Raw genomic sequence first — 26,461 nt, 5'->3', positions numbered from 1 at the left:
TAACAAGTGGAACACTTCTAGGGATAAATATCTTTCTTTTTTTTATAGTATCTTTTGTCTTTTTTTCCCCTCTCTGTAAATATACAGTAATGTGTTTCAAATGGATAATTGTTTTGTGCAGAATACCATAATGAAATGTCTTATATATATATATATATATATATATATATATATATATATATAAGTGAAATCATAATTCCATCTTTTGTTCAGACATAACATTATATAGAGGCAGTTTGGATGGAATTATATCAGCATCTGCATCATTACTTTGCTGTTTTTCTATGTATCTATATTTTAGAATTGGGATAAAAGAGACAGACTAATGATAACCAGACATTCTGTGTTGTTTGGGGTGTGTATCTGATGAGGGAGTGGCAAAATGAGAAATGAGATATGAGGTGTTACGTGATGGGTGGTCATTACCACGTCCTTGAATGGCGATCGCAGATCAGCACTCGAGTCAGACTCCAAATTTGGACTCGCTCCTGAAATCTAGGATGGCGGTTTTAGGGTTTTTTGTTTCCAATCAAACAAAAGCTGGGTGAAACATGAAAGACCAGCTGATTAATGTGTATCCGTGGGGTGTATGTCACTGGCACCACAAAAGATTATGGGCTCTTAGTCATCTCGTATGGAATGTAAAGCCGTGCCACTGTTAAATCCACCCTTCCTGCACCAGCTGCACCCTCATTAGCCACATGTTAATTGATAGAAGGGCTATAAAGGCAGCCACTAATGAGTGGGGATCAACAAACAATTCAACCAGCCAATTAGAGGAACGAAGAACAGCAGTATAAAAATGTGTAGCAAAGCAATAACCTGTATTTCAAAAAGAAAGACATCCTACAGGTTACGCTTCAGCTTTGTTTGTGGCCTTCCTTCATATGGGCTTCATTCACACTTTTTCAGTGCACTACAATGTGTTAATTGAAAAAGAATGGGCTTGTGGAAACAGTTGTGTTTGGTCCAAATTGGCTATAAAATCAAATGGTTTGGGGGAACTTGTCTTGACATTTAAAGGTTTATGCAGACGTTCAGTTCTGTGCACAATGAGCTTTACATTCCACAATGTCTTTATTATACGGAATTTTAAGAGTTTTAAATGTCTTAAACATTTCTATTTTCAATTTAATTGAGAGACTAAATAGCATAGTTCAAGATTATTCAAGTGAACAGAAAAAAAAAAGTTTGAAAAAAATTAATTGAAAACATCTCACCATTTATTCAGCCCTATAATTTTTTTTTTACCTAAAACCCTGAATTTGAAGGATAATTGACATACAATTTGTAAACATAAAAAAAAAGGAACGGCAGAAATATGATTATTTCAAAGAATATTTCACAAAGAGCTGCTGTTATATAATTTATTAATTTATCCCAATTAAAGAACAAAATAAAATGTTTGGGTCAAAGAGTCATCAACCTCTGAAATCTGCTAACATGTAACTCTTTTAAGAGATCTACACATCATCTGGTAACTAAACACCTGTATATGGATAATTGAGCAGTGTTACTGACAAGTAAGAGAGACATGATTCCATTAAACTCATACTCATACCTCTATATATTTATGTTCTTTTTTAAATAAGAAAAAGATCTCCAAAAGCGAGATCAGGAAGTTCATCAAGAGAATAGTCAATCACAAGTTTAACCAGCAAGGTATAGAAAATGCAGACAAAAAGTTTCAATCCACACACAGTGTGGATGTAACAGACTTCACATACACATCACTGCAAAACAGAAACCCCATAAGGCACTGACCAGAATCAAATTTTCACAGGCAAAAATATGGAATGTTCACGAGAAAAGTAATGCAACCCTCAAGAAACCCACTGCACAGTGAAAACAAGGAATTGACTGTGGGAAACATTCATGTTAAATTCACACTAAATCCAGAATATATGCTCCAGTTTAAGATCAACCTCAAAAGATGAGGGTTGAGTACTTTCACAAAGTAATAAAACAGAGTCACAGACAAGTTAAACACACTGAAACAACCAAAAGAAGCCTAAATTTAAAAAAAAACATACATACAAATATTTCATTCACTTATAGCTGGTCTGACTAACTACTCGTTCTGATAGTTAACTATATGAAAAGAAAATCTGTTCCTGAATACACACCCTCACACACACACGCACGCACGCATACAGAGTTATCGTAGATACAGATGAGAACTATTCAAGCAACCAGACGGACCACTGAACATGATGGCCAAGGTAACATTAACTCCAGTTTCAATATACAGAATAGCAGACTGAAAACACTAAGGTACAGTAAATGGTCTATAGTTCCTAAAGAAGAAAACAAAGTTCCTAGAAGAAAATAAAATATATATATTTTTTTATAACAGCATCTCATGTTAATATGGCTTTTAGTTTTATTCACAGAAGATAAAACTTCAAAAAGGAAATATGCAACAGTGACATTACACTTTAGAACTTGCAATACAATTTACCATAGCAGCCACAAGGGGGTGCTGTTTTTCTATGCGACAGTCCAAAACACAATATTCTGAAATGCCCTGTGTGCCCATCAAGGTCCGTTTTTAATGTGATGCCTGCTCAGTTTATTACACCAGACATTCCTTTTATTGCACCAGATTCAGCAAAATCTCACACAAAACAATAATGGAAGCTCATAAGGGTCTACGGATTCAGTGTTCCCGACGGACAACTAAAGGATCAAATCAAAGTGCCAACTGTCATCATGAACCCAAAAGGAATGTTATGTCTTAGATAAAGGCAATAACTTTTCAAATGAGAAGGAAAGAGTTTCTTCTCACTGCCAAATCACTTAAGTATTTGAGAGGTCCACTGAGAGGTCCACTGGGTTCCAGAAGACCAACCTACTTCTAGTCTTCATTCTCCTGACTCTGAAACGTCTGTTTAAGCTGGCGTGTGTGAATCAGAGGTCCCGCCAGGAGCTGCCCCTTTAGGTCAGCATGTAAATCTAAACCTCCTGTGTCCCGCAGAAGATCCAGGTCAGCGTCTCCTCCGCCCTCGGGGTCCACGGCTCTGCGTCTCCTCTTAAGTTCCAGCCCTCCATCCTCTCTGCTCCTCTTTTCCTCTTTCTTCACCTCTTCTGGTGGAATTATATTCTCCTTCAAGTCCCTGGCTCCCTGTTGCTTAGGCATCTGCAGGACTTCCGCTTGGGGTGCATTATCATCCTTCTTTGCATCAATGACCTGCTGTAGTTTTTCTAGTTGTTCTTCCTGCACGAGTATCCTTTTCTCTTTCTCTGCACGCTCCATGATCTCCTTCTCAGTCTTCTCTCGTTCCTGTTTCAAACTCTCATCCTCGAGACTACCCTTGCCCTGCTGCACATGTCGGGCATCAATGACCCGCTGCAGCTGGTCTAGCCGCTCCTTCTGTTCCAACAATCTTTTCTCCTTCTCGGCCCGCTCCATGATCTCTTTATCCATCTTCTCTCTTTCAAGTTTCGATCTCTCTGCTTCAAGCCTTTCCTTCTCTAGCTGTTCCTTTTGCTGCCGCACACGTTCTAGCTCGTGCTCACGTGCCAGTTCCTCTCGTCGTTCTCGTTCCTTCCGCTCCTTTTCAACACGGGCCTGTACCTCTTTCTCAATCCTTTCCTTCTCCAGCTTTTCTTTCTCTATTTTCTCCTTCTCTGCCTCCAGTTGGGCCAATTTCTGCCTCACTCTCTCCTCCTCTTCTGCAAGAGAGCCAGGATTGATTTTGGGCAGTTCTGGTTCTCGAGAACGCAGAGGAACACCTCGGGCACCGACCTCTGGAGGTAGTGCTCCATCATGCCCTGCTTCATTTTTCAGCTCCTCCTCCTTGGGATCTTTCACCAATTCAAGGGCATTGTTGGGAAGACCACCTGCGACATGAGCCTCTTTTGCTTCTGGGACTTCAGGTACTGCGTCAGCTGCAGCTACGTTCTCCACTTCACCTACACCCTCTCCTAAAAAAAGACATGATGTATTTGATTACTGCACTGCATGCAAGATCACTTCAGCAGGAAGCACCAACACTGGAAACACTAAAGGTTAATTGAAACATTTTATTTGACCAGAAAAACGTTAATCTTTTATGTCTAGACAAATTGTCTACGCTTGCTGACTCACCTGCTGCTACCCTTGGCTCAGCTTCTCCTTCCTTTACTTGATGAACCTCCTCATTCACATCTAACTGTTTTTCCTCATGGTCCACATGTCTTTTCTGCTGTTCTGCTGCCTTTGGTTCTTCTTCAACCTCCTTAATTTGGTGGATCTCCTTGTGTTGCTCCTCAATCACAGCCAGGAGTTTTTCCTGTTGGTCCAGAAGCCTTTTCTGCTGTTCCTGCTGCTCCTTAATTACCTGGAGCAGCACAGCATGGTCCAACTGACCCTCTGAGGATCAGCCAAGCAGAAAAGAAAAAGAGAAGTTACAATGAATATATTGTAGGATGCATACGAGAGTGTAATTAACTGTGGTGAAACATACTTGTCAGTCTGAAGAAAATGTTAGTGGTGCATATCCATAAAAATCTACAACATCTATTGATGTTGTAGGTTGCCTGATAACTTTCCCGCTATTTGTTAAGCTATGTTCAGTAGTACTGTTCTGAGTTCCACAGGTTAACACTGGTAAGTATTTTATGTGGTTTCTAGGTTTTTTTTTATGCGGTTAGTAGGGCATCACTAGGGGTTTACTAAGGGATTGCTATGTTGTTTTGAGTACCGTATTTTTTGGACTATAAGTCGCACCAGAGTATAAGTCGCATCAGTCCAAAAATACGTAATGATGAGGAAAAAAACATATTTAAGTCGCACAGGACTGAAAGTAAAACCAAGAACCAAGAGAAAACATTACCGTCTACAGCCGTGAGAGGGCGCTCTATGCTGCTCAGTGGTAGACTACAGAAGCACTAAGCGCCCTCTGGTGGCTGTAGACGGTAATGTTTTCTCTTGGTTCATGTCAAATTAATTTTGATAAGTCGCACCTGACTATAAGTTGCAGGACCAGCCAAACTATGAAAAAAAAGTGCGACTTATAGTCCGGAAAATATGGTAATTTGTAATGCATTGCTCCGAAGTTGCTAGATAGCGTTTCTATCCAGTTAGTAGGGAATTTCTATGTGGTTTCTAGTCGATATGACACCCTAACAAACATCACATGGGATTCTACCAAATAAATCACTTTGATCATCAAACAAGAGAAAGACTAGAGATGCCAATTAATACGAGATGGTTGTTCAGTTATGTTTCCAGAGCTATTGTATAATACACAAACTAGAGTAATGGTCAATGTATCATCGACACAGTTAACAGACTACTGGTTATTAAGAGCTATAAGGGTTGAAGCGTGAGAGAGAATGACTGTTAAAAATAACAGCAAAGAAGACAGAGTGGAGTGAGAACAGCAGACATAAGACACATCATCTCGTACCTGCAACAATCTTTTTAATCACTGTAGGAGGCAGGAGTCCGTGGCACAACAGAATGGCGGAGGAAGATAAGAAATCGAGAAACAAAAGAGAGAAAGACAGCAGACAAAGGGCAAGTGCCTTAATAAAAAACAAGCCAGGTGAAAGAGAAAGATTTAAGATTTGGTGCATCTTTGCAGTATATCTGAGTGCAGCAATGCAATGTGACATTTCAGATGTTGGCCAGTTTGCTGAAAGAAAGTAAAACAAGCGTTTGGGGGAACAAAAGCAAGTTGTACAGTGCAAAAGACACTTTTAACTTTTTGCTAATTTTTTTTTAAAGGTATAGGGTATAATTTATCATTACAAAACAGATCTGTCATTGATGCTAATTGGTCAATACTGTGTTCTAGTCATGCAAAAATAAACAATATAATAAAAGTTATGACAGTTATGACAAGCACATTTTGGTCATAAAGCTACTTTCTGGTGGCCAACAAATAAACTTAGCACTAGGTAGGTTTTACATATCAGTGACGTAAGAATTGAATTGTATTGCTTGATGACCTATTACCAGTATTGTTATGGTTAACTAAAACTATTAAAACTAATTTTCGGCATTTTTAAATAAAGCTGAAATAATTTTTTTTTAAATTATGTTACATTAAGGAATGTTGTCTTGGCAATTAACAAAAATTTAAGAAGAATTGAAACTAATAAAAATAAAGCTAAATAGAAAAGTTCAACTTAAACTAAAATTTCAATGAAAACTGAAAATATCAAAATAAAGTCAGTTCAAAACCGTCAAGCCAGGAGTGATGAAGTAGAACAGAACCAGGCAAAGAGAAGCAAAGATCGCATCAGTGAGCTCAAACATCTGACTGAATGACTGAACTGAAAACACTATTTTTCTTTATGTGGTCTATATTTCATGCCATATTTCCTATAGATTCTGGACAATGTTCTGTCAATGTTCTGATGGATAAAGCACTCACCTTCCATCTTGTCCCCATCTGCATCCTTGTCCACCCCTCCATCCTTTTCATCTGCAACTTTCTGTTCCTTGTGCTCTTTCACTGGAGGAAGCAGTCATTGAATGAACAAATCATTACAGAGTAGAAAAGGTCATACGCTTGGACCTTATGATGTGCCATGTCATATCAACAGAATATGAATAGAAACAAAAGGTCAAAGATGATGTATACAAGCTACTTAGAGTTTATCAGTCATGTACAATAAACATTTTCTTAAGATCTGAGTGGTTGCCAGAGTTGCTAAGCAGATGCATTTGTGTTATCACTTACATTTTTCACCCTGGAGTTCAGGGGCTTTGTCCATCTCCTCTGGCTTCTTCTCTTGGGCTGCTTCATTCTCATCATGCTGTTCCTTCACTTCAGGCACTTCTGGTTGTTTATCTACCACCAAGGGTTCAACCTTCTTCAGATCCTCAGGATTTTTTGCCTTGTCCAACACTTCATTAACTGCATGCTGGTCCTGATCGACAGCCCTTTTCACCATATCTTCTTTTTCTTTAGTCTCCTCCTCTTTTACAGCTTCCGCCTCTTGTGCTTGCCCCGCCCCCTGCTCAGCAAGAAGCTCCTCCTCCTCGCCAGCAGGCAGTTTCTTTTCCCCCTCCACAACTATAGGTTGTTTATTCTCGTCCTCCAGTTCCTGCAGGTTTTTGATCTCTTCTATCTGAACTCTGTCATGAGGGTTGGGCGGCTCATGGCGATGGGCTTCCCCTTCTGGGACCGCAACACCTATAGAAGAGAAGCCAGATCTCAAGAACTGCTCACATGTTCTCATCCATCACAAAACCATCTAAATTACACAGCTTTACCTGCATTACCTGCTTCAGGGCGGTCCAGCTGAACCTTATCATCCTTATTGTTTTGCTCAGCCACTTCCACAGGTACTTTAATTTGAGGGGGCTCTGCTGCTGCCTTCTCTGCTGGCTGTTCAACCTCAATAGGTGGCCTATCTGGCTTCTTTCCTGGATCAGGTTCCAGTCTGTTCTCTTGCACTAGAATCACACAGATTAAACATGTCAGTCACAATATACAAAAATAAAATAATAATGTTAAGTCTCTGTGCATGGTGATAAAAAATGTCAAATTTATCCCAGACCTATGCTTCTCAACCCATGGTTCTCAGGAGACCCTACTTTGGGTTCAGACAAACCAGAATCAAGCAAAATTATGTTATAACAACACTGCATGGGTCTTCATTATGGCAGTGTAAAGATAACATTTAAAATCAACATGAAACGTCATACACAAGCTATTTTAGTTTTATAATTTGATATTTTTGAGAGAAACAAGAATGGAAGGCAGAACTTGATTTTTTTTTTTTTCATCAGAAAATGTCTGAACTGTTAAAAGTAAGCGTTTTATACCTGAAAACATCACTTTAGCTAGTTGGGTGGTGTCTGTAAAATATCAGTACAGAGTTTGGACACACCGTTCTCCTTTTTTAACATTTTAGAATTACAAAAAAGTGTGATACTTGGCTGCTTTTTTATTTTTCTTATACAGTCCAACTTCAATTTTAATAGTTAGCTATAGTATATAGAAATATATAGCTTTATATATAAATATTAGCTATAGTTGGCAGTACTATAACCGCAAGTGAAGAAAAAAAATATTGGAAAATGAAATTACCTACTTGATTATGTATTTAAAATAAAAATCCTTTCTCTAAAAATAAAAACAAACACCAGTAGAGGGCAGCAAAGTATGAAAGACCAACAGGATTAGCGTCGCCCCATATAAGAGATTTCTAATAGGGGTATGAGATGGATGCTCAGTACTACTTTCCATATAACCTTGCCACTTGTCCTGTGCAAAATAGCCTTTGAATATTTACAATGTCCACACCTTCCTTTAACCTGAGCCTTTAGTGTACTACCATAACAGATAATCTACTGCACGACAGCATTAATGCATACGCAGAAAGAAGTTATACATTGCCAATGAGAAACGATAGCAGTTTTGATAAACATTATCTATGAAAGCAAGAAAGAAACGGGATTGAAAAGAAAGAAAGAGTGTACAGAAAGGGGGTTGGGTGCACTTCCAATCCTTAAAAGCAAAGCATGCATGTGTGTCCTCAGCTGTAAACGCACACCTCTACATGCCCGCGGGCCCCATGTTCCACTCACTTGAGCCCCACGTTTTCACACAGCTGCCCTCAAAAGCACGCCGTAAACAGGAAACAGGTGTGGAAGCGGGTGTCCGCTCAATGATAAATGCCAGTGTCAGTCAGCAGGAGGGAGTGAGAGGGAGAGGAAGGAGAAGTGGCAGAACAGAATAGGAAAGGTAATGGTGGATAAAGTTGTTGGGACGGTCCTGCTTATGAGCCTCTGTCCTGTATCAGCCTGTGTTGGAGGGAACACTGAGTTTCTGGCCTCTTCCAAATTTGGACACCCTTCGATCACCCTTTCCCCTTATCAGAGCCATAACGGGAAAAAGCCAGCGCCCGTTTCACTGCTGCTCTGGGACAGCGAGTGTTAAGGTTTGAAGGGCACATTCATGTCACTGATTCAAGAGAGACCTGCTACTGGAGCTCATCATTTGCGCTTCTTCACTGTTCTTTCTCTTTTTCTCATTCATTTCACCTTGTCCCTTTCAGAATTTACTTTTCTATTTTGTGTCATGTCAACTGATAACTTTCTCCTCGTAAATATAAAGAATAGATTTACCTTGTACTTCAGGCAGCTCAGGGGCAATGAGGATGGGAGGCTTGTTCTCAGTTTTTGCAGGGATGTCAAGAGGGGGGTTTAATTTCTGTGGCTCGTTGGGGGAAATGGACATCATGGTGAAGGTACTGATGAGCAGGATGCCGAGACCAACCCACAGAACCAGCTGTAAAAACGAAATGAAAGGAGAAAGTAAAGAGAAAAGAAAGTTAGTGCTCTATGTTTGGTCCTCTAACCCAACTAAACTGTCCCAGTGTTACAATACTCTCACAGTTGACTTTCACCTTTTTGTTTGAAAAACAAATCTGTGATTTAATTTTTCAAATCAGTAAACAATAGAATCAATTTCCCCCCATCCCCTCATTAAACTATTTCAAATTCCTATAGAAATTCAATATGCAAAGGTGGCGAGGGTGTCGCTGGCATCCAATCTACAATAATGTCCTACAGTCACATCAATGGTGCCCCAAGCGCTGATGAAATCTATTGAAGCAGGCCCCTCCCAGTTCCTCTGCCGCTGATCTGAGGTTATTCTTTCTGCAATGGTGGACCTGGACATGTCAGGCTGCTTGGCATGAGACAAGGCAGAGTGACATCATCCGCTCATGCCAACACAAACATATGCTATGCTCATTATTACAAAAAGGAATGGTTCTTATGGAATGGTCCTTGCCCAAATATCAGGAACGCCATCCATTTGGGTGGACTCCAGAGTTTGGGAAGTAACCCTGTGGGCAGAGACTTATAGGCATGGAAATGTGGCATAGTTGGCACTAAAGAACAATGAACATAAGTATGTTGGCTGCTCGCAAACCACACAACATAAAAGTGATGAGGATGACATCAGCATGTGGTTATACATCATCTAAGATGAGACCTCAGTTGCTGTCACTCTGTAGTGAAAGAGTAAAGGCATCTGTAATTTGGGCAGGAGACGGAGGGGCACAGCCTGAGGCACAGTGCCAGCACACACACTGTGGGAATGACTCCACACAGCAAGTCAATGCACTCGCAGGACATCAAAATTAATGACAAACTCCATTACAAAGAGAGAGGAGCAGCTGCATTTTCTCCCTGACACACAATTCCAGTGCATTCTTCTTCTTTCAGATCACATCAGATATCAAACAGACAAAATGTATGCACTCTCTTTAGATTCTTTGCCCTTTTTGCTTTAAAGAACTCCACTTCCATTCAAAACTTTGGGGTCAGTAAGATTAGTTTCTTACAAAAATTATCTTATGCTTACCAAGGCTGCATATATTTAAAAAAACATTAAAATAATATTACAAAAATAATATATATACAGGTGTGCTGTACCTGTGCGGTCCAGGCATTCTTCATGATCTTCTTGTAGATGAGAGCTGGACAGATGAAGCAGATCAGACTGCCCATGGTGGCTCCAGTCAGACCCAGGATGGTCTCCACTATGGCACACACACAAACATTCTTATTTGCTACGTTACAAAACCAAAATAAAGGTACGGCTAATGAGCTAAATTACTTGGAAGAACACACTGGTGTCAGAATTATGCAATTAAGAATTATAATCATTCACTTCCAATTAATGCTAACAAATTTCTTCTTGCAATCATTGGTCATAATAATTTTAAAAATGTAATTTATTCTTGATAAATTACATGGAATTTCTAGCAGCCATTTCCCCAGTCTTCAGTGTCACATGATTCTTCAGAAATCATTCTGAAATGCTGATTTGGTACTCAAGAAAAATCTCCTATTAAACCCAAGCCTGAACAAACTTGATAACATGAACAGGTGAAATGATCTTATTTGTTTTTACTAGGCCTATATTTAAACTTAACTTGACGCTCACTGTAAGTCTCATGTAAAACACCATTTGAACAGTTTTAAAAATCACTGTGACACTGCAGCCTTAGGTGGCTATTTGCTTTAATATACAAACAATAAAACAAGTAAGTGTACAAATCTATTCCAGCCTGCGCTATATTCAGACACAGCATTTGGAGGCAGTTTAAACCGGAAACAATTGCATAGGCAATCTACACCATCTCATCCCATGAATCACAACATCCATCCTTCATCAGTCTTTCTCCCCAGACCGCTCCATCACACGCTCCCCCTCATCCTTCTATCTGCCTCCTACCATCCTTCCTCCACGCTGCCCTTGTGTTGCAAGGCTGGGCAGTGGGCCCAGGGGGTGTTTTTCATCCTGAGAGCAGCCATATTGTTTTACTCAAATTTATGCCCTGCAGTGTCTGCTTCCCTATGGTTGGATTTGTGGCCGTGAGGACACAGGCCAGCGGAGCCGTCATGGAGGACATAGCTATGCCTTTCCCCCATTCAATCGTCTCTGCGAGTCTCACCTTCCCTTCTCTATTAGTCTAATTGGGCCCACTGAGCCAAACGGAGCCAAGCCAGCGACAGCCAATCTCCATGAAAATGAATAAAACATGGCCCACCCCACCATTACCTAAAACACACCTTTATCATCCTGTTCCACTGATAATGAATGGAAGATAGAGAGAGGAAGGAAAAGGAGTGATTGAAGGAGAGATATTTTAAAAGGAGAGATGAAGTGGGGTGTGTCGTCATGGGGGTATTAGGAACCGAGTAAAACATATGTGCACACACAAACACTTACCATTAGGAATAAGGATGCCGCCCAACATGGTGCCAAAAACAATGCAAAGAGTGATGCTCTTGAAACGGAGGGGTGGCATGTACCCACCTGCAGCAAAGGTGCCATCCTTTTGCTGAAAAACAGAGACAAACAGAGCACTTTCACAAACCTGTTACTAGATTCCAGGCACACATGTTGCTCTCCAAGCCTCTGTTATGGCTGAACAAGTGAAATGCATGTAAGGATATTGGGTTTGGCGTGTAAGCTTTATAAACCTCCCTCCGCTCTGTTGTCAAAATGCCAGATTTAACGACAGCATAAAACCCTTCGGCCGACCGCAAATCTAGCCATGATTCGAGCTGATTCAGCGTGGCAGCATTGGTGAGACAGCGAGCCAATGTCTTGGCTGGTTTATGGAGGAGATCTGGACCTTTTCTCATCAATCCAGCCCTTTTTATTTCCTCCTGAATCTCTCAGTGACCCAGCAGTCTGCTGTCCATGGAAGCTGGATCATGGGTGTCTGTGCGATGGAAGGAGACTTTGGGACTCAAGGGATTTATACTGCGGGACAGAGCAGGCAAATGCATGCTGACTGAGACCAGACTTGGTCCTGACATCAGTCCTGTGTAAATAGGTTCGGCTCAATGAAGTTTTTATTGAGTCCATTAAATTTAGCAAAATACTTCTGCAGCTGGTGCAGTTTATGTGCACCAGGAAGGAGACACCTGAGTTAGTCCAGACAATGTCCAGATGGTGCCAAATAAATGATTTTATACATGGGCAAAGAATTATGGTATGTTTAAAAAAACAGGTATATTTTGTGAGTTAAACTGGTGGACAAACTGGGATGCTGTTGGTGATATGTACAACCAGTTCCAACCAGACACAGTACACATCACAGGGACTTTTGACAGTCGTGTCATAATTCTACTTCATAATAGATCAATCCAACTCTACACTGTACAGGATCTCAAACGTAAATGTTACATGCAGTTTGGTGAAAAATGTTGTTGAAAAATCTATATGTATACACACACACACACACACACACACACACACACACATACATATATATATATATATATATATATATATATATATATATATATATATATATATATATATATACATATACAAAATAGATTGTTATATATGAAAATATATCGCTGTCTCTGTATTTTAGGAAGGAGGTGTTACCTGCTGCTCGAAGAGCATGGTGTTGATGGCCTGTCTGCAGGGCAGGATCATCATGGGAAAGCCCACAGCCACAGACATCATGAAGCCCACACGGATCATTTCCGTTACCAGGTTTGATGGAAAGTTCATCAGTACGTTCCCGGCAATGTTATCAGTGAAGCTCACATAGCCAAAGAAGCCCACCTGGATGAATACAACACAAAGTATAGTTAAGCATCTTATGAAGGACTCATAATTCAATTAAAGCCTAAATATGATATGTAAAAATTGATAGCCTGAATGCACTGTAAGACGCTTTGGATAAAAGCGTCTGCTAAATGCATACATTTAATTTAATTGAATTTAAATATCAGATAAGAAATACATTTATCCTTTTCGGAGCACAAAAATACATCAAAACATTTTTTGCCACCTCAGCACAGTAGATGTTTAAATATATTCACTGCAATTTTTTATTAAAAAAGCTGGATCATAACTTTAATGTTTGTTTGGATGCAAACAAGGGGGAGAACATCTGCTACATTTACTTTCCACTTCAGTATGTTTTACGACTGAGCAATCAGATAATTTCATACTGGGTCACTTGATCCAGCTTGAAATGAACAGGACTAATACTACTTATGGCATTGTACAGAAGCAGCCCAACAGAAATCTATGTCTCTTTGATGACCTCTCAACACCTCCTGACTGAAATGATATTGTTTTTACGTAATGAAAAACAGCAAGCTGCTTTTCAAAGGTCTTTAAACCTTTAAATTGGACCCCTGAAGGCCCTCTCAACAGAGAAACAAAGCAGTGCCTTCCCTCTCAGACCTTGCTTGCCTTGATCTATCCACAGAGGAAAAGGTTCCCTTCAGTAGCAACACCAGACAGAAGTCCTTGAGCCCGCCACAAAACTCCCTCGCTATTCTATGCTACAAATCCTCCCCTGATTCAATTCAGCTTTTGTTCAAAGAGAAAAAAGCAAAAAGATGATGAAATATAAAAGTAGAATACAAAGAACACTCCATAAAAAAAAAAAAAAATCTCGAGCAATATTATCTCTCAAGGTAACGTTTATACTCCAGCTTTCAGAGAAGAGAATGGGGACTGGAAACATTCTGACGATGTCTTAAATCACATTCCACACAAAGTGGCCCTGAAAATATTTATGAAGGAATAAAAGAGAAACAGCATTTGATGTTGATGGAGCGTGTCGGTGCACGTGGGTCACAGAAGAGTGTGCCAGTCAGTCTGACCCCATTGCTTGAGTTCTCTCTGTTCCTCTGAGCTCCGAAAGAGAACCGGGAGGACATTCCAGGGTATCAGTGTGCTCCCACCACACACAACAGGGGAAGGGCAATCACCTGTGGGCCCGGATATGGATCTAAGAGAAAGAACGTGAGCAGACAACAACTCTACCATCCTTGAATCCTCATTTCTTTACCGTGTATGAGGAACATGCTTCCAGGAGCCAATAAGGACCGAGCAGCTGCAAGTGTTATACGTTTTTCTACTCACTACAGTCTGTATATATTTAAACATATATATATACTATGAATAAAAAAAATTATGGTTGATTTTGGATGCTCACTATGCTTTTATGCTCACCAAGGCTGCATTTTGGACTAAATAATTCAGTATTTAACTAGTCACTTCAGTTGAAAAGGTAAAAACCCAAAAATAAATGTAATAGTTATTTTATCAGCCTCAACAAGCTGCTGATAATCAGTTAGCAGTTGATGAACGCTCTCTCACACTTACTGTGATGTAGAAGGTCGTGACCACGTTGAGCGAGGAGGTGAATATTGTGCTCATCCTCTTCACAGAGGGCTCATCCAGGCTGTCGTAAGTGGGCAATACTTGCCTGTGGAAGAAAAAGCTTTTTATATACATCAAGTTCAAGATGCATACATTAAAGTAGGTCAATAACATTTTTAATTATGACATACTGTCGAATAGTACAGCTGAAAAAGCTGTTTATTGCAAAACCCAAAGCATTCCATCCAAGTATCACATTTCTAAAGGACACATTATTACAACAGATGTACAATTTGTACAATGTCAGATTTGTAGTAAAATTATGACAAAATACAACATTATGTGAAATCACATAAATGCTTATGTATTGGTTAACTCAAACTGACCAGTCACAGTATAATCATTATTTAGCATTAGGACATACTGAACTGTGCGTTTGAGCTCTAGGGATATAAACATGCAAGAGAGCAAGGGAAGCAGGAATTTAATATAGAAAGGCCATCACTCATTTCAGACATACAAAAGACAAAACGGAGGGAGGGTGGGAAGGAGGGAGAGTCGAACTGGATGAAACGAGCACTGATAAAGGGTTCAGTATCATGGAGAAACAAAAAACAGCTACAAAAAGAGCAGAAAAAAAAAATCAATGTCTGTCATCAGGACAACCAATAAAACCAGACGCCAGCAAAACATTAAATGGGGAATTTACAATGGCTATATATTAGCGACAAGTGCTAGTCAGACTTTAGCATGTTATAAAATTTCCTGGCAGTGTGGGCTTTTGTTCGGGCTCTCCTGCTCTCAGCTCTCGCAGACATGGTCGGAGCCCATTCCTGCTTTTATTAGGATATACAGTACCACGTTCTGGGCTTTTTAAGCCAACGCCTGATCTCAGACCAAAGGCCAGGCTGTCTCATAGCTGGAACTCACTCGCAATAAAAACCAGAGCAGTGGGAAAGAGAGAGGGAGACGTACGAGACTATACGTCTGTATTTCTTTTTCCTTTTTTTACTTATTTATTAAAACACAGCAACACCACAGTTTTTATATTGCTGAAGCATTCATTTTCCATTCAAACTCAGTTTGATTTTTGAAAATCTCCCACTGACTACCATTACAAAGTTTGGGGTCAGTACATTTTTTAAGAGACAAATTAATACTTTTATTCAGCAAGGATGCATTAAATTGGCCAGAAGTGACAGACATTTAAAATGTTATAAAACTTTTAAATGCCATTTTTTATTTTCTATTCATCAGAGAATAAAAACTATATCATGGTCCATCCACAAAAACATGTATAAGCAGTACAACGGTTTTCAACATTGATAGTGAAAAGAAATGTTTCTGGAAATTCAGCTTTTTCATAATTAATTACACTTAAAATATACTAAATTAGAAAACAGTTAAATTGTAATAATATTTTGAGCAAATATTTTTGATTCAAAAACATTTAAAGAATCTTACCGATGCCAAACTTTTGAATGTTAACACACGTTTGCCATTTAAAATGTAATGGAAGCATTCTAACATTTATTTTTTATACTGCATTACACAAATCTCTACAATTGTCTCCAGGATTCGGCTTAAAAAAAAATGCTCATTTTGTTTGTCCAAGGAAACACTTATTTGCTGACACCATTTGCCACCCAACTGTTGATTCTCATACACAACTAGCAGAAAACAAGTCATTGTTGAGGCGCCATTTACGTAGAACCAAAGCCATGGTTTTTCCCTCACAAACTACAATGCTGTTTTATAATTTCCTTCGGTTTAAGTTTTAGTCTTTCAAGTACTTCCAAAAGCTTTTTGATAATACCTTTCATGTTGTCAGCCACGACATGGATGAAAAACTGAATACAGAAATACTACAACTAGAATTGCATTGATATACAACATTCAGTTTCATAAGATGGAGAAGAAATGACCCCAGAAACGCCATTACTAATGAATAGAGGAAGAAGAAAAAAAGCTATTCCTGATGAAATTACAATGTGTGTGGAGGGGGAAGATCAGGGATGCTACAGTCCCACTGCAATTTCTCTACACCTCTACCAAGTGTTGACACAATAATTATTTTGTAATACAGCTAAAATGATCCCTTCATAACACCCACGGCTGTGAAACAGTGACTTGATGCTGTGTAAGCTTCCATCACAATTTTACGAAAGGAATAAACACCATTATGGTGTTTACACATTGCAGTGGAATTTACACATTAAGCGGGAGCCGTATAAGAGGGCCAGTGGACCCAGAATGCAATGAACAGTATCTGTTCTCTTAGTCAAAAGAACAACCAGGTCAACTTCTAACTAAAGATTAATTTTGGCATCGAATAGAGTTTGCACTAAATGTACTAAAGTAATAAATGTAAATGGATGGGTAAAATGTAGGCGCTGACAGGAACCGTTTGTGGTCGGATTGGAGGTCATGTCGCGCCATCTTTCTCTTCTAATGATTGGATGTAAGTCGCATTGTATGTCAATGCCGACCAAGAAGGCACAGCCAAATATCACTCATCACCCTTCAGAGAAAGTGTGCGTGTGTGTAAAGGGGGAGTCACAGTAAGCTTCAAGAGCCACATTACCTCATCCACACCAGAATCTAACACTGACACCTCCTCCACCCCAACACCCTCACTCTCCAACACACACACATTTATGCTAGCATCTCAATTCTATTCACTATTAACACATTAATATCCAGACACAAACACAAGCACCAAGTTAAGGATAAAAAAGGGAACATTTATGAAAAAAGGGATGTACATTTAACTGAGAGAATCGTGTGGATAAAAGCTATTATTTATGTCACAAATTGATTTTTTTGTCTAAGAATATTTTACAAATATTTAAAACAATTTGAAATTTTTCTTAATAAAATTATCATATTAAAATGGCTAAAGGACCGAGTGACACTGGAAGATTGGATTTGTGGCTGCAGAAAATGTAGCTTTGTTGTCACAGGAATAAAGAAAAATAAAAATGTGAACGAATATGAAAATATTTAGTTTTTTCTATATTATGTTACTTTTATACTGTATTTTTGATCAAATAATTGTAGCTTCGACATAAAGACTTATGTCAAAAGTATTTTAAAATAATACCAAACCCAACATTTTGAAAGGTTGTGTGTGTGTGTGTGTGTGTGTACATATATATGTTTAAACATTTATTTGAAGGAATATGTGAATATGTTTATATGAATACACTTAATTTTCCTGGATGTACTTAGTTTAATTGTTTACAAAAAAAACCATCAATTTGATTGATAATATTAGACAGTTCAACTACGTAAAACTACAATAACCATATGTGTACTGTAAAGATTTTATGTTTTGTGATGTGGCTATATTAAAACTACAGTGGAAATTATTTGCACAAAATTAAACTTAAAATAGAGAAGAGAAGAGCTGAAGGAACTGGAAGTGGAAGACCAATGGACATTGATGAATGGTGTTAATGTTGTGAAAGATAAGAAACAGAAAGAGGTGAGTCAATGACTCTCCCTTGCCAAATTTGAGATTATGTAACCAGGCAAACACTGAGATTACCAAACTCCCTGCATGGTTGGTATATTTGATCTAGCGAAAACATGAAATTAGGTCAAGATGGTGAAAAGGAATGTGATCTTTATCAAATTGAATAAACACTGGACAAATGTCTCCCAGCGGTATCAAAGACCTGAAACAATGTTAACTATGAGCTCAACATATCACAGCTTGAAAATAATAAAAAATAAAGACTAGGTCAGTGCACGGTGGTTGAATTCATCAGGGGAAGATCCGGTCATGGTGAGCTCTTCATGGATGAACTATAATAAGGTGCAAAAACTCATCATTCCTTGTTTATGAATCATTAATGCTTGTATCAGAATGCACTAATATTTCAACTATGCAGATCTGACAAGCTGCCAACTGATCGAATAAATCAAGACGCCCTTGTGGGTCAGTCTAAGACAATCCAAGCTATTCGAACAAATTAAAAAGGCAAAGATGCTTTTTATGGTTGGGTAAAGTTCACTCTTAAAAGAACCTCATTTTGTCATTATTCACTCACCTGTCATTCCAAACCTGTATGACCTTTCTACCAAAATGCTTTAACATGGCAAGTTTTAAATATGCACATGTGCAAAAGAGATTATAAAGCTATGGCAGAAGTAAGACAGTGAATAAAAACTTACATTTTGGTCTTTACCTTCTTAAAAAAAAAAGTATATCATACAGGTTTGGAACGGCATGACTGTAATTAAATGTTCACAGATTTTTCACTTTTGGGCAAACTTCACATTTAAGGAACAGAGTTAGTGTTAAGAGTAGGATTTTAAAAAAAGTATACACAGAAGACAAAGAGTTAGACATTCCACGCAGGTTAGTGCCACACTCAACTAGATAAAGAATACAGTTACAGCATAAGCTGAGCAACTTCAAAATGTATCAGTCTACCAACAAGGGTCCATTTTCTCCGGGCAAACACACTTGTATTAGGTGCACTGGCTCTTGAATTCAAGGAACGCCATGATGTCATTTTGCACCAGGAAAATGGAGCCCTACATTAAGCCTAACTGGCCTTATTCAGGCGTCAGAAAGGAGGAGGGAGGCGGTGCAAGGATTCCGGAGTACTTACGACTGACAGGCAAATGCCATGCCACAGATAGGGATGCAGCGAAAGACGCCCTCCCACCGAACGTAAATGACCTTGTTCAGCCACTGGCCAGTGAGGAGGCCGTGTTTGAAGGAGGAGAGCACCATCTGTGGTGGAGGGGAGAGCGGGAGCATTACAGATCATCCCTTAAGGACACGGCAGAGGGAGAAGAAAGACGACGAGAAGGGGAAGTGATGATGCTGTGACAAGACCCTTAGACTGACAATAAAGAGCACATGGAGAACCTGCAATCTTTTTTTTTTTTTAGGGATAGTTCACCCTAAAATCTAAATTCTTTCATCTTTTACTCACCTTTATGTCGTTCCAAACCTGTATGCCTTTATTTTGCCATGGAACACAAAATTAAACATTATGGAAAGTGCTGGACACTCTTTTCAGATACTTGAAAAAAAAAATGAATAAAGAGACACCGATTTCAAAGTATAAAAATGATCCATATGATTATTTTACAAAACTTCTCAAACTACACTATCTTTCAAAATTTTGGAGTCAGCAAGATATTCTCATAAGTTGTCTCTCATGCTCACCAAGGCTGCATTTATTTGATCAAAAACACAAAAAAATATTTTATGGAATGTTATAATAATTTGAAATAACTGTTTTCTATATAAAATGACTTTACTGTAACTTTTGATCAATTTAATGCATGCCTGCTAAATAAAAGTAACAATAAAAAAATAAATAAAAAAACTGGCCCCAAACTTTTGATGGGTACTATAAATGTTACATTTTTGGGTGAACTACTCCTTCAAGGAGATAAACAAAGAAAGTAATTTGTCAACTAAAGGAGGAAAAACATATCATACTGATCCGCTTCCACACATATTTTTCAATGCCAGTTCATCTCTACAGGACATCGAAACATTGCAGCTGCATGTGATAAAATATTAAAGGATAAAATCTGACTGCTGCACATGTTTGCAGCTTGCCACTTTCCCTTCAAAATCGAGAGCGACAAGACCGTGTAACCATCAGAAACACCACCAATCCCAACTCTATCAGATCTGCTTAAAAGTATATCAGAGGACGCTGGGTATTACCAAAGTCCAGACAACGCTGACGACACACTACATATATATATATATTCTGCCACCAAGACACAAACTCACACACTCACTCACACAAAAATACCCTGAACCAGATGGCACCGAGAAACAGAGCTTTGGATTGAATGAAGGTGGACAGAGGAGGAAGGGGATTTTGGGTAATGTAGTTGAATCCATGGCAGTGGTATGGTCCGTTCTCTGGGGCGGATTACTTACGGGTGGCAGCAGAAGGTGGTGGCGATAATTGGCAGACACTGTATGACACCCTTGAAGCGCCACAGATGTACTTGCTCCACCCAGGAGCCACTGATTATTCCGTAACGCAGAGAGGACAACACTATCTATAGGCCGCCAAGTCAGAGCATCAGATGGTTGGTCGGAAGTCAGCATCAGGAAAGGGGGCGGGGCAGCGGTTTAGATGGGGGCAGAGGGAAAACATAATTAGATGGTAAAATGCTAGACTAAGAAATGGGTTGGGATGAAAAAATACCCAATTGAGCTGGATAAAAGTTATACAAACTGCATGTTGTGCACTCAGTGCAATGCACTAAAAAACTTAAATGAAATTCAAGTCTTCAATGTCCATGTCTCTGGAAATATTAGATTTTCAGATATTCAGTCTCTAAATCTGGACTACTAGTAGAAATACTTTATTGTTTTATTGATTGATTGACTGACTGATTGATTGATTGCAATTTTATTACAAAATTGCGTTATAAGCATAACAGTTTCTGTTAAAACTTCACAAGTTTATGTAAAATCAGAGTTCTCCAGATTTTAGAATGTTCCAGAGAGTCTTTTGCTGCAGTCTTTTTGCTTGACTGTATGGAGTTTACATTATTAGTATCATAAATTCACAAATTTAATAAGTGACCTAGAATACTGCAGAACCTAAAATATGTCTTAATCATTCTTTGATTTAAAAAAAAAAAAAAAAAAAAAAAATCAATATGGGCTCGGCATTCTGAATCCATTGAATATAACCTGAACAAAAAAATATTTTAAGACTTGAATTTAAGTCTGAACTTTACTTTAAAGCTCTGCGTTTTGAAATGTTTTGTAATGGTTCTCTTCAGTTCTTTAAGAACTTGCACTTCACTTCTACAGATTTAGAACAAAAAACATTGAAAATCTGCATTCATGGTGATGCATATTCACATTGTATTCACAAAAAGAACAGCCAATAACCACATTACACTCTTCAAAAGGAACAAAAAGTTGGCAAATTTCATTAAAAAAAAAAAAAAACCCTGAATGAATTCCATACATACTTAATACACTGCATCACTGAAGTGACTTGAAGAGAAAAACATGACCTTAAAGCAACCATAACAGCTGTAATCTGAAGTGTTTGAAATTCATGTTGAAGTGCATTCTTACACTTTACAAAACATTTGAATATAATTTAATATACTCTGATATATACAAAAAAAATCCAATTACATCATCATACCAATGGTATAGTGAATATGTGTATATATAAAAAAATTGCCTACACCTGAATGAGAGTGTGCTGATGCAGTTAGAGTTTGGAACTGTGGAAAGGGGAACGACTCACCGTGAACATAAAGAGTGTGTAGAAGATAAGTGCCATGGCTGAAAATGACTGGATTGATGACATCATGTTCCTTTGCAAGCTGAGTGGCAGCACAATGAACAGCGACACTGCAATCAGTAACACGATACGGAAGCTACGCGTCACCTGAAGGAGCAAAAGAAAAAGCAGTTGGTGGATAATATATCTATCTGTCTACATGTGTGTGTATATATATATATATATATATATATTTTTTTCTGTACAGTAATATATGACTAATATTTTCTCTGTTGTACTTATTGCATAACTATATTTAACTGTACAGGAAAAATTGGCAAACTGTTTATTTATTCATCACTTGGCCAGTATCTCTATTTTTATTTAATTTACCATCAGCTTTGTTAATCTATGATGCATACGTTTTTTTCTCCAGGAAACATATGATGAATATTCAGTAACGACTATGCAACCAAAATAAGAATACAAAAAACAAAATCCCTATTGTGACAAGTCATGTTTTTGAGATTGGTCTTGTTAAACAAAAATATATCTCATCTAGCATTAGTGACACAATGAGCTATGTTGTTTGACAGAATTATACAGCAAAAAAAAAAAAAAAGATACTGGCCTTTGATTTTATCATTTCAGAAGGTTTGTGATCAAGGGCAATTGTCAGTTCTGGGAACTGCTTATCATTTATCAATTTGGAAGAAATGTTAGATTAACAAAAGGGTTTAACATAATTTTAGTCACATGAAAACCTAAAAGCTTATTTTTTTACCTCCAGCCCAAGCAGCTGAGCAAAGAAGTTGGACCCCAGATCTGCGATGACGACATAGAAAGCAATACATGTCCCCAACATGAGGCCAATCATGCTGAAAACAGAGAGAAAATATAAGTAGATAATACAAGCAATAAGAGCTTATTTCATTCATTTTATTCAAGCTTATCTCATTACTTATTTCATTGAAGTTGAATCTCCATAAAGTCATCTTACCTTAATTCCACAAGTGCCTTGCCTGGTTTTCCATAAGCATGAAAAGCTGGGAAGGAAGAGAGAAAGAAAAATGCTTCTTGCTAAATTGCCTTGTAAATTTTAGTTTTTTTTTTTATTATTTTACCACTTCCACTAAAAGGGTTGTACATTTTACTCTTGATTAGAATTTTCTGTCTTATGAGAAAAATACAGATGTTGCAATTTGGTCACCTAATTGAATTAACAATATAATTAATTAATTATTTCACTGTAATCCACGCTGAGGATGCTTTAACCATTATCATAATGATGGAAACTGATTAAACCTCTTAGTGTGTCACTCTCACCTAGTCCAGCGTAAGTCCTGCGTTTGGTGTTACTAGCCGAGTGGACTAGAAACATGCAGGACTGGTGGGTCATCCACGAACAGAAGAACAACAACAATGTGCCCAACACGATTCCACACTGAAGAAAAAGAAAAAGAAAACAGCTCTAAAATTAACAGTTAAATACAGATGTCCTATATGTTTATATTCCAGCAAAGTTACATGTGTTTACTGATTCTTGTAAAGAACAGAGTGGATAAACTAAAATGGAAGCTTATCAATTTCTGAATCACTTGATTCACTCAATTAACAGATTATTAATCAGAAAAGTCACGTGTAAACAACTCCAAGTCTTGTAATGGCAGATTTCAACATATAGGATCCTGCTAAAAGCATACAAAACAACACAGCACACATTCCCATATCCTCGAACCATGCATTTACCTGTTTGAAGCAGAAGGGCATCGTCAAAACACTCACACCCACAATGCTGTTTACAACGTTCATGATCAGACCCCAGTTTGACCCAGTCATTTTGGCTCTTTGACAGCTGAGATCTCTCTAATATCCAGATGGGTGTGTGGTGCTTCCACACTGGCCTAAGGTTTAATTGAGATAAGTGGGTTGATGTAGCTGTCCTTCAGCTGGTCTTTATGATGCTCTGTAGAGACACAGAGGAAAACAAAAACATCAGCATCACACTCAATCTAGAGCCCTATGAAATCCGCTTTATTTTTGCCTAAATTCCATTTTATTTTTTTCAAAATTCTGTTTTTCATTTTTCTGGATTCTGTGTTTTCTAAAATCATTAAATTTGTAAAGGTGAATAGCCTATACTTATTTTGTACAGTACATTATTTGCAACTGCTTTTTATCACTTAATAAGAAGCACCAGAAATTAAATGGTATCCCATCAGGTAATGAAAAGTTGGACACACACTTGTGGTCTTCATCCTCGCTTGAACACTTAGACCAAATACAGGAAATACGTCATATAAGTAGTCAAGTGATGGGTATCTGCAAGTGTGGGTATTTGGACAAGGCATTGAGCGAGCTCCGCAGCAGACTTCTACTTGACAATCAAAGCAACATTACATCAAGAAAGTGAGGATTCAGAAGAAGACTGCAAGGATTTAGGGTGCCATTTGGGACAGGGCCTTTATGACTGGATTTTGTCCACGTTTTCCGTATCACGGAAATCTAAGGGCACTACACTCATCCCTACTTGAGACTTCTGTTGTTGTTGTTTTTTTTTTTTTAAATGTACTCATTTCCTAGTGTTATGCTTTATATATAAAGAGGAAAATACAGCCTAATACAAAACTGCAATATATAAACCATTAATAAACAATCAAATAGCTTATTTATTCATTCTGTATGCTCTACAAGATCAAAAAAAAAATGCAAACAGCTTCTAAAAACAGTAACCAATGAAAATCAAAGCTTATAAAAATCTATATAATCAACACAAAATGTTATACTAGTAAACTATATACCAGACAGTAGATACAATATACAAAATATGCTAGATTTTGATTGATGTAGAAAATTTCCTTTTATGTTAAATGGAAATCAGATCATTACAGAATGACATCTGGAACAAATTGAACACATTTATCTATTTTTTGTCTACAGACATGTTCGACTAACCTGATTCCCTTAAAAATGTTAAATGACAGATAATTGCTGCACTGATTGCAAACTTTCAGTGTAGCTGTCAAATGTGTTTTAGCTTTTCCTGCCATATGGCAACAGTTGTGATGTCTTTTGCGTACTCACAGAACAAACTGATTTATGGGAAGATTTTTAGAGGTCCTCAGTTTAAAATAAAACCTGAAACAGCAGCTTGTGTTGACATGCAGCAGACACAGACAATATAGTGTGTTTGCTTTTATTTTTGAAACACTGTTGAAAACAAAAATTTCATTTATAAGAGTAATACCAGTGTGCATGTGACAGCATATATGACTCTGTGAATTCGACACAGTTTACACCCATACACACCAGAAGTCATCATTATAGTATACGTTACTGCTTTTAAATTAACTAACATGCTATTCAATAAAAAAAATATCATTTCTCATAAGTAAATATTGTTCGTTTAAAAATTTCCCATAGAGGTTAAAAAAGTTTGTTTACGTACCACGTCCACACTTTTTCCCATCAGTCATTCATTTCTAAGCGACCATAGGTTTTAAAACGATTATAAATAAAAGTAATGATATATTCGTGCCGTCTGTATAAAGTTACAAGAGATTCAACAAATATTTAGAAAGGAAATATGCAAAAAGGTCCTTGCTTCTCAATCTGTAACCAGGAAGTATGCGCAGCGCTTGGCAGTGTGGCGTTACCAAAGACACTAGCGCGCCCTGCTGCCTCCAGAGGCCAGGAGTGGAATTACACGCTGCTTACAGCCTGTCAGGGTTAGTCAAGTTCGCTTTTCTTTGACGAATATAGCTGAAATTGGAAGGTTGTTCGTTTTGTTTTCAAAGTAACTAACACCTGCAGTATCTTATGTGTCACGCGATGCTTTACTTTGACACACGGTGTAGAATTTATGCATGCAGAGATCATATCAATGGCTCAGTCTGTCAACAGCACCCACACAGACGAAACACGGTGTTGCTTCATTTGGACAGAGATTTGAGCAGGAAAGGGAAACAGGAACAAGGGAGGTTGATCTGCAACAGGAGCCACATGGAATCTGGGCAACAGAGGCTTCTGTTCTGGTGTACTGGTGTGTTTGGGGGAGAGAGGTTGGGATCAGCGTGCCCCAATAAGGCATGCGCTCCCCTGGGAGGGGATTGTTGTTTTAGTGGGGGCTGGTTTTAGGAAGGAGACAGGAAAAGTCTGGCTATTGTGTACCACTGGCCTTCGAACCTAACTGACAAGTCAGCCCATTGGCCAGAGGGTCTTGTCACTCCACACCTAATCCCTGAAGATTGGAATTAGGTCCGAGCAGCAGAAGGGGAGACAGTGGACAGATTTCTAGGCAGATTTGGTGGGGGAAGGGGGGGGGGGGGTGGTGGTGGTGCTGTAGCCAGGAAGAAATTAGACACAGGCACCCGATTGAACCGCTGACCTCCAGGGGAAACCCCTGGTCAGCACGAGGTCACGGGAGCACAAAGCTGGGCGATGAACTGTGAGAGGTCAAGCATGCATGCAGCTGAAAGAGAGTCTTTGTGAGCTCAGGCATGCACAAAATTTCCCATCAGCCACCAAAGTCACAGGCTCCTCAGGAAGCCAAGGAAGGGGGATGAAACCTGGCGACGGAGAGTTGCAGCACTTGTGTGTGTGCGAGTGACCTCA

The 26,461-nt window shown here is 38.6% G+C and overlaps 1 protein-coding gene across 10 annotated transcripts; it reads right to left on the bottom strand.

The window, feature by feature from the left end:
- Positions 1 to 1,353: 1,353 nt before the first annotated feature.
- On the bottom strand, positions 1,354 to 25,508 carry LOC128025431 (putative sodium-coupled neutral amino acid transporter 10). Of its 10 annotated transcripts, none has more exons than XM_052611790.1 (18): positions 25,296 to 25,500; positions 23,597 to 23,813; positions 23,174 to 23,291; positions 22,848 to 22,893; positions 22,632 to 22,725; positions 21,872 to 22,015; positions 20,530 to 20,654; positions 14,610 to 14,712; positions 12,867 to 13,049; positions 11,691 to 11,802; positions 10,388 to 10,494; positions 9,071 to 9,233; positions 7,211 to 7,393; positions 6,675 to 7,130; positions 6,366 to 6,446; positions 5,394 to 5,414; positions 4,091 to 4,354; positions 1,354 to 3,927 (listed from the first exon to the last, which is right to left on the bottom strand). In XM_052611790.1, exons 2-18 carry the CDS (start codon positions 23,684 to 23,686, stop codon positions 2,858 to 2,860), a joined length of 3,360 nt encoding a protein of 1,119 aa, XP_052467750.1. In that variant the 5' UTR covers positions 23,687 to 23,813; positions 25,296 to 25,500; the 3' UTR covers positions 1,354 to 2,857. The 10 variants fall into 10 exon arrangements, with proteins under 10 accessions (XP_052467750.1, XP_052467758.1, XP_052467749.1 ...); XM_052611798.1 differs by having other exon boundaries at positions 7,220 to 7,393; XM_052611789.1 differs by lacking the exon at positions 20,530 to 20,654 and adding an exon at positions 19,229 to 19,353.
- Positions 25,509 to 26,461: the final 953 nt, after the last annotated feature.

The sequence above is a fragment of the Carassius gibelio genome, chromosome A12 (assembly GCF_023724105.1).
Source record: "Carassius gibelio isolate Cgi1373 ecotype wild population from Czech Republic chromosome A12, carGib1.2-hapl.c, whole genome shotgun sequence".
NCBI lineage: Eukaryota > Metazoa > Chordata > Actinopteri > Cypriniformes > Cyprinidae > Carassius > Carassius gibelio.
This window is presented reverse-complemented; position numbering and strand designations above follow the sequence as displayed.